This window comes from Carlito syrichta, unplaced genomic scaffold (genome assembly GCF_000164805.1).
Source record: "Carlito syrichta isolate Samal-C Ts95f unplaced genomic scaffold, Tarsius_syrichta-2.0.1 Scaffold153554, whole genome shotgun sequence".
Classification (NCBI taxonomy): Eukaryota; Metazoa; Chordata; class Mammalia; order Primates; family Tarsiidae; genus Carlito; species Carlito syrichta.
This window is the reverse complement of record NW_007097650.1, coordinates 1,830-10,468: the sequence shown is the minus strand read 5'-3', so window position 1 is coordinate 10,468 and position 8,639 is coordinate 1,830. Positions and strand designations below refer to the sequence as shown.

At 54.5% G+C, this 8,639-nt stretch overlaps 2 protein-coding genes across 2 annotated transcripts in view; one reads left to right on the top strand and one right to left on the bottom strand.

The window, feature by feature from the left end:
• PRKCSH (protein kinase C substrate 80K-H) overlaps nt 1-1,575 on the bottom strand; it is a 15,207-nt gene extending 13,632 nt beyond the window's left edge. Inside the window, exons 1-5 of the mRNA XM_021708874.1 lie at nt 1,543-1,575; nt 1,074-1,238; nt 741-857; nt 197-292; nt 50-107 (exon numbers count right to left, since the gene is read on the bottom strand). Coding sequence (XP_021564549.1) covers nt 50-107; nt 197-292; nt 741-857; nt 1,074-1,161 — 359 coding nt within the window. The 5' untranslated portion in view covers nt 1,162-1,238; nt 1,543-1,575. The remainder of the gene's footprint in view (nt 1-49; nt 108-196; nt 293-740; nt 858-1,073; nt 1,239-1,542) is intronic.
• A 630-nt stretch (nt 1,576-2,205) lies between these two features.
• The window catches only part of CCDC151 (coiled-coil domain containing 151), a gene marked incomplete at its 3' end in the record, with an annotated part of 7,807 nt that continues 1,373 nt past the window's right edge, over nt 2,206-8,639 (top strand). The window contains exons 1-7 of the mRNA XM_008050607.1: nt 2,206-2,449; nt 5,317-5,438; nt 5,543-5,620; nt 7,827-7,997; nt 8,079-8,180; nt 8,272-8,397; nt 8,524-8,639. Of these exons, the coding sequence (XP_008048798.1) occupies nt 2,206-2,449; nt 5,317-5,438; nt 5,543-5,620; nt 7,827-7,997; nt 8,079-8,180; nt 8,272-8,397; nt 8,524-8,639 (959 nt within the window). The remainder of the gene's footprint in view (nt 2,450-5,316; nt 5,439-5,542; nt 5,621-7,826; nt 7,998-8,078; nt 8,181-8,271; nt 8,398-8,523) is intronic.

The following is an 8,639-nucleotide window of genomic DNA, read 5'->3' as shown; positions in this document are numbered from 1 at the left end:
GACAAAGTCTCCCAGTAGCGTGGCAGGAGGAGTCCTGGCACCCACATACTTGCAGGTGTTCTCACAGATGATGCCGCTGTTGTACTCATCTGTCCCATCGCAGCAGTCTGAGGCAGAAGCGGGACCCAGGTCAGACCTGGCAGAGCCTCCTTCCTTCCCCCACCTTGCTTTCCAAGCCTGGTACGGCCTCACTCACCACAAACTCCATCATTGACCCGGTTGGAGGGGATGTACAGGGGCTTGTAGCCAGTGTTGGTGCAGTGGAAGCTGCCGTTAGGACAGGCAGCGGTTCCTGTTGGGGGAGAGAGAGGTGTCCGGAGTCCACTCAGGGCCAGATACACACCATCCATAAGAGAGAGAGAGCTGCACACTCCAGAACTGAAATAAAGCTCTTCCAAGCTCCTTCCTGCCTTTCCTCATCAAAACCCTTCAGAACAAGGTTCCACCGTCACCTGTCTCCAGGTGCTCTTGGCCCCACCCTTTCTCCCACCTCAGGGGGTCTGCACATGCTAGCACTTTCAGGATTCAGTTGAAACCTCACCTCCTCCCAGGAGCCTTTCCTGACCCCCAGACTGGGGGGTGGGGGGACCCTCTGCGCTCCCACAGCTATCCCCACCATTAACACTGACCGCTGACTTCATGCCTATTTCTGCCCACTCAACCTGGAGCCATGGGAGGGCAGGGCCGGGTCTGGCACTTAGCAGGTGCTCACTAAATGAATGAATGCACGAAAAGCTCACCTGGCTCGTCTGAGCCATCCTTGCAGTCACAGTAATCATCGTTGACCTGATCAAAAGGGATGGTGGCCGAACCGTCCAGACAAGTGAAAGGTTTGGATTCATCGTAGAAATGATGGTCTGGGGGATGGGGGGTGGGAGTGCAAGAGGCTCAGCACAGCGCAGAAAGGGGTTTTCTCCATCAAATACCACCTCTGCTCCCCTGCCCCCACCAGCGGGGCACTGCCGGGAAAACTGAGGCAAAAGGTTGTAAAAGCCTATCCCAGGGGTCCCAGGTTGGCCCCTCCCACGCCCCACTCCCACCCCCAGCCCGGCGAGACAGCGAACAGGACTCACTGGTGAGGGAGACGCCCCGGGGTCTCTTGACCTCCACTGCCCCACAGAAGGGTAGTAGTAGCAGCAGCAGCAGCAGCGGCAGCAACATTTCAGCGGAAGCTCCGAGGCCAGAAAGGGGGTTCCGCGGGAGAAAGCAGGCTTGGGGACAGGCGCTGGGTCCCCACGCTGCGGCAAGGAAGGGGCGCCGGATCAGCAGAAGGCTACTCCCAGCCCATGGGATTCCTCCACAGCTTCCAGGCTTCCGAAAGGGGCGAAGGCGAGGGGAGGGTATCCCTGCAATCCTGGCCGGGGAGGAGAGTCTCACTTTGTTCAAACCAGTGGCGGGGCTTTCCAAACCTCCGCTCCCAGTAGCCCCACTTCCCGCCAACAGGCCAACGGAGTTAACAACCCCCCCACAAACACGTGCACCCTCCGGATGTCCCCTAGAGAAAATCGGGGTGCCTTCCCACGCGCTAAGTTCATCACTTACACGAGGTCAGGGCAAAGGTCAATGGCCACCGCGCCGCCCCCCCGCCCCGGTATCCCGGCAATCACGGTTCCTGCTGCAGAAAGAAAGCGAGAAAGGCGGGTATGCGTCACTTCCGGTCGTGCGTCGTGCACCGGGAACGACGACTCATGGACGCCATGTTTGGAGTGGCAACGGCGGGGGTGATGCCGGAATCGAGACGGCCATCTTGGACTGTGAAGTCTTAGAGGGAGGCTATTTCGGAAGGCTTGCTCCTAATGGCGGCGCCACCTACCTCCATCTTGGGAGTGGCGGCTGTTGCGGCCGGAAAAGTTCCTGAAACATGCCCGCGAACCCCCGGCGGAAGGGGCGGAGGGAAAATGGAGGGAAATAATTGAGCACGTGACTCCAAAGTGTCCGCCCCCACCGCCCTGCTGAGCCGCTCGACCCCGCCCTGCGCAGCATCGGCCAATGAGAGTGGCGGCATGGAACGCGAGTGCTCTCCATGGAAACATCGGAGAAAGGAGGGGTTAGCGGCTACCTAGCAACCGGGAGATGCTGAGAGCAACTGCCCAGCGGTTGGAAAGTGCATTTTCAGAGCCCGAGGAATCCAAGGGATCCTGGACAAGGGCGACTGACTCGTAGCTGCCCCCTCTAACCCTTAGGGGCCCCGGCCCCAATCCAGTCATGACGTCTCCCCTGTGCAGGCTGGCCTCCACCAACCCCCCGGCTACTCAAGACCAGGTTTCGACGCCATCTTCCAAGGTCAAGGGCATGAAGGCTCTGGTCAAGCCCGGCCGCCCCCGAGGCAAGAGCGCAACACAGGCCTGGCCCCCACACCGTTCCAAGGCGGGACCCTTCCACAGCGGTGTAGGGAAGCCGACTGTGCATTCTCAGGTGGTTGAGTTACACAGAAAGATCCAACTGTTAGGTAAGATGGCTCTGGAGGGCACAGAAGGGTCAGGGGTCAGCAGTGTCCACCGAGTCTTCTGACCAGGCATGGTGTGACAAAGGCGTTCCGCCAGCATGAGTCTAAGTGACCAGTTTCTGGAGGAGAAAAGCTCGTACTTGTTCATGGTTTTCCTCCTCTTTGAAAACTTCTCCTGAACCCAGAACCGAGTGGACTTACTTCATACTTTCCTGTCTCTTACTCTTCTGTCGTGGATGTGGTGGTTAAAAGCATAGTTTTTTTGTTTGTTTGCTTTATTTTTATTTTTATTTTATTTTATTGGCTCAGGCAATCCACGCACCTCGGCCTCCCAAAGCGTGTTTGTTTGTTTTAGTTGGAGTCTCACTCTGTCGCCCAGACTGGAGTGCAGTGGCACTCTCATAGCCACCCCAGCGTCAACCTGCTGGACTCCAGCAATCCTTCCGCCTCAGCCTTCCAAGTAGCCGGAATTACAAGGGCGTACTACCATGCCCAATTAATTTTTTATGTGTTTTAGAAACAAGGTCTCGCCAAGTTGCCCAGGGTGGTCTCAAATCCGCGGGCTCAGGCAATCCACTTGCCACAGCCTCCCAAAGTGCTGGGATTACAGGCTGAGCCACTGAGCCCGGCCAAGAGCATAGATTTTATTTTATTTTCCTGTCACCCAGGCTGGAGTGCAATGGCATGATCAGGGCTCCCCAGCCTCATACTCCTGGGCGCAGGCAATCCTTCAGTCTCAGTCTCCCAAGTAGATAGGATTACAGGCATGTGCCACCTCACCCGGCTGATTTTTTATTTTTTGTAGGAACCAGATCTCTCTATGTTGCCAATACTGGTCTCAAACTCAGGGGCTCAAGCGATCCTCCCACCTCAGCCTTCCAAAGTGCTAGGATTTCACAAGCATGAGCCACTGCACCTGGCTGATTTTAGAGCCAGATTTTCTGTGTTGCAATCCTGTCTCTTTGTAATAGTTGTTCGACCTTGGAGGGCTAAGAGTCGCCTAATTGCATCCAACACATGATAAATGCTCAAAGTGAAGTACAATTGATCCTTGAACAAAATGAAATTGAAGTACGTGGATTTTTTTTTTACAGTCAGCCCTCTACATTAGCAGTTTCAGCACCCACAACCACATTCAGATAAAAAATACAGTATTGGAAGCCAGGCTCAGTGGCTCAGCCTGTAATCCCGCGCCTTTGGGAGGCTGAGGTGAGTGGATTGCCTGAGCTCGCGGGTTCGAGACCCGCCCGGGCAGGCGCGACCTCATCTCTACAATAATTTAAAAAATTAGCCAGGTGTGGTAGCACGCGCCTGTAATTCCGGCTACTCGGAAGGCTGAGGCGGAAGGATCGCCAGAGCCCAGCAGATCGAGGCTGCGGTGGCCGGGAGCGGCCACTGCACTCCAGTCTGGGCGACAGAGTGAGACTCCGACTTAAAAAAAAAAAAAAATACAGTATTGGTTGGATGCAGTGGCTCACACCTGTAACCCCAACATTTTGGAAGGCCAAGGTGGGAGGGTTTCTTGATCCCAGGAGTTTGAGACCAGCATGGACAACATAGCAAGACTGCATCTCTACCAAAAATCAAAAAATTTGCCAGATGCAGTGGTGTGCATCTGTAGTCCCAGCTACTTGAAAGGCTGAGGTTGGAGAGTCACCTGAGCCCAGGAGGTCGAGACTGAGGTGATCTGCGATTGTGCCACTGCACTCCAGCCTGGGTGACAGTGTGGGATCCTGTCTCTAAAAAATAAATAAAGAGTTGGGCACAATGGCTCATGCTTGTAATCCCAGCACTTTGGGAAACAAAGGCGAGGGGATTGCCTGAGTCCAGGGGTTTAAGACCAATCTGGGCAACTTGGTGAGACCTCATCACTACAATAGATCAAAAAAATTAGCCAGGTATGGCGGCACGTGCCTGTAGTTCCAGCTACTTGGAAGACTGAGGCAGAAGGATCACCTGAGCTCAGCAGGGCGAAGCTGCAGTGACCATGAGCTTGCCATTGCACTCCAGCCTGGATGGCAGAGTGAGACTCTGACTCAAAAATAAGTAAATAAAAAATAAATAAAAATAAAGTATTCTCAGCAGGATTCAAACCTGAGTATGGGAGGGCCAACTTCTTTTTTCTTTAAATAATCAGCACTTAAACACGGGAAGGCCAACTTTTTGTATCAGTAGGCACTACAGGGCTGAATGTGGGACTTGAGCACTGAGTTTGTTATACTCGGGGCCCTAGAACCAATCCTCCTGAGTATACTGAGAGGCAACTGTATTGTTATAATAATAAGGTTTTTTTTTTTTTAAATCAGCTGGGCGTGGTAGCGCATTCCTGTAATTCCGGCTACTTGGAAGGCTGAAGGGGAAGGATCACCGGAGCCCAGCAGGTTGAGGCTGCGGTTGCCAGGAGCGGCCACTGCACTCCAGTCTGGGCGACAGAGTGAGACTCCAACTCAAAAATAAAAAAATAAAAAAATAAGTTTTTTTTTGTTTCGAATTGGAGTCTCACTCTGTCGCCCAGGCTGGAGTGCAGTGGCATGCTCATGGCCACCACAGCCTCAACCTGCTAGGCTCAGGCTATCTTTTCACCTCTGCCTTTCAAGTAGCTGGAACTACAGGCATGCATCACCACGCCCAGCTAATTATTATTATTATTATTATTGTAGAGATGAAGTCTTGCCAAGTTGTCCAGACTGGTGTCGAATCCCTGGGCTCTGGTAATTCTCTTGCCTCTGCTTTCCAAAGTGCTGGGATGACAAGCATGAGCCACCGTGTCCAGCTATAATATTAAGTTGACAATTGCAAAAAGGTCTTTCCTCCGGGATGCTGCACCCACTCACCCAATGACTGTGTCTGCCCACTTCACCTGCTCCCAGAGGGTGACCGGAAGGCCTTTTATGAGCGCTCCCAGGGTACCATCAAGAAGAACCAGGAGACCATCAGCCAACTCCGAAAGGAAACTAAGGCTCTGGAATTACAGCTGTCAGACCTGCTCAAGGTAAGGGTGAAGAGATGGAAGGAGGGGCTCTGGAACATAGGGGACAGCACCTGGCCTCAGGTGGAGGTGGCTTGGGTGAAGTGACAGGACTGCTCTCCTTGCAGGGAGAGGAGAAGGTGGTCCAGGCAGTGATTCAGGAATGGAAGGCAGAGAAGCCATACCTGAAGACCAGGACAGGCCAGGTAGGCTCCCCTGCCCCCCACTGACCACCTCCCTTTGTTTCCAGCCTGGGTCCCCTCCCTGCTGAATGTCCTGCCTCCATTCTCTTCCTCTCCAATCCTCTCTCCCCGCTAGCCACCATTCATGTGCTCATGCAATTAAATCTTTATGATGTACTGTCCTTGTATCTGACATTGCATTAGGTACAATGAAAAAACAAACCAGCCGGGCTCAGTGGCTCAGCCTGTAATCCCGCGCCTTCGGGAGGCTGAGGTGAGTGGATTGCCTAGCCCGCGGGTTCGAGACCCGCCTGGGCAGCAAGACCTCATCTCTACAATAAATAAAAAAATCAGCCGGGTGTGGTAGCGCCTGCCTGTAATCCGGCTACTCGGAAGGCTGAGGCAGAAGGATCGCCGCAGCCCAGCAGGTCGAGGCTGCGGTGGCCGGGAGCGCCCCCTGCACTCCAGTCTGGGCGACATAGTGAGACTCCAACTCAAAAAAAAAAACAACAAACCAAATCTCCACTCCTAAAAAAGCTCAGATCCCAGCTGTGCGCAGTGGCTCATGCCTGTAATCCCAAAGCTTTGGGAGGCCAAGGCAAGAGGATTTCCTGAGCTCAGGGATTCAAGAGCAGCTGGACAACTTGGTGAGACCTTGTCTCTACAATAAATCAAGAAAAATTAGCCATGTGTCACTGCACTCCAGTCTGGGTGACAGAGTAAGACTTCAACTCAAACAAAACAAAACAAAACAAAAAACCCCACCTCATATCCCAGTGGGAAAACAGACTTAAAAAATAGGGGAGGGGTTGCAGGTATGGTAGCTCATGCCTATAATCCCAGCACCTTGGGAGACCAAGGCAGGAAGATATCATGAGGCCAGGAGTTCAAGACCAACCTGGGCAACATAACAAGACCATCTCTAAAAAAAAAGATTTTTTTTTTTAAATTAGCAGGATGTGGTGGTGCATGCCTGTAGTCCCAGCTATTCAGGAAGCTGAGGTAAGAGGATCCCTTGAGCCCAGAAATTTGAGGCTGCAGTGGGCCATTATCATGTCACTGCACTCCAGCCTAAGTGACAGAGTGAGACCCTGTCTCTAAATAGATACATACATAACAAGAACAACAACTATGGGAACAAAGTAGGGCTGGGCCCAGTGGCTCACGCCTGTAGTCCCAGCTGCTTGGGAGGCTGCGACAGAAGGATCACTTGAGCCCAGGAGGTCAAGAGGTCGAGGCTGCAGTGAGCTATGGTGGTGCCACTGTACTCCAGCTTGGGCAACAGAGTGAGACCCTGTTTAAAAAAAAAAAAAGGAAGTGAATTTTTTAGCCAGAATCCGAGACCTGGTAAATGGACATCAGGTAGGCAAGAGGGCAGGCCAGGAGCAGGTCATTCAGGTGAAAGATAGTGTTGACCAAGTTGCCCAGGCTGGTCTAGAACCCCTGGGCTCTGGCAATCCTCTCCCCTCTGCCTCCACTAGTTTAAGGACATCTCCCTCATTCCTGACCCCACCCCCTCTGTGACTCTACCCCAGTAGATCAAAGATTCGTCCTACATCCCTGACCCCGCCTCTTCCCTGACTCCTCCCACATTCCTAATCCTGCCCCTTCCATGACTCCACCCCCACTAGATCAAGGATTCCTTCCTACCTGCTCCTGGCCCTAGGAAAGGAAGACAAAAGTGGCGGAAACGGAAGGAAAGAGATATCTCCAGGGGAACCTTTGGAGTAGAACAGGGAGTTCACTGACAAATTGCATGTAGATGGGAGAGAAAAAAGTTGAGGATGTCATCAAGGTTTTGGGCTTGAACACCTGCAAGGATGGTCCTGCTATGAGCTGAGATGGGAAAGATTTGAGAAATGTAGGTTTGGGGATGATCAGGCGCTTAGTTTGGGACGCGATGGTTTCGAGCTGCCCGTGCGCCATGTCTGGAAGGCAGTGTGCACAGACAGCTATCTGGGCCTTTGGTTGCAGGGAGGGGCCCGATGTGGGTGTCTTCAGTGTTTAAATGGCTTTGAAAACCCTGAGACTGCGTAAGATCACCAAGGGGATTGATATGGACAGAGAGTCCAGGCGCGCTCTGCCTAGGCAAAGGAGACAGAGAAGGGGTGGCCAGGGAGGTGGGTGGACCCCTGGAAGGTGGGGGTCCTGGAAGCCACAGTACAGCGAAGGAGGGGAGGAAGGGCTCGGTGGGGGGTTCAGGCGCCTGCTCCCGCTCCCCTCCCTGCAGCAGGCCCTAGAGCACCTGGACCACCGGCTGAGCGAGAAGGTGAAGCAGCTGAACGCGCTGCGGCACGAGGTGGTGTTGCGGCAGGGCCGGCTGGACGAGCTCCGGCAGCAGCACAGCCTGCGCTGCCTGGAGATGGCCGAGGCGCAGGACAGCAACACTGAGGTGGCCAAGGTGAGGCCGGCCCGGCCTGCGGGGCGGGGTCCTAGGGGAGGACCTGGGGGGACAGAAGACAGCCCGCCCGCTGATGTCTAGACAATGCGGAACCTGGAGAACCGACTGGAGAAGGCCCGGATGAAGGCGGAGGAGGCGGAATACATCACCAGTGTGTACCTGCAGCTCAGGGCCTACCTACAGGTAGGACCCGGCTTGCGAGGGGGAGGAGAGCCGGGCGGCCGGCCGGCCAGGATGCAGCGGTAGGCCCACCCTACTCCCACCCACGCCTTAGGAGGAGAGCCTTAACTTGGAGAACCGGCTAGACTCCATGGAGGCCGAGGTGGTGAGGATCAAACACGAGCTGGAGGAACTGCACGTGGTGAACCGAGAGGCCCTCAACGCCCGGGACATTGCCAAGGTGTCAGCCCACCTGCCTGGGGGGCCCTGCCTGGCTGCCGTGGGATCTGAATGCCGCTGACCCCGAGCCCCTTCCAGCTGCCTCCCTGGTGCCAGCTGCTCCCCTGGTCCCCTGCCCGCCCTCCAGAACCAGCTACAGTATCTGGAGGAGACCTTGGTGCGAGAGCGCAAGAAACGTGAACGCTACATAAGCGAGTGCAAGAAGCGCGCGGAGGAGAAGAAACTGGAGAACGAGCGCATGGA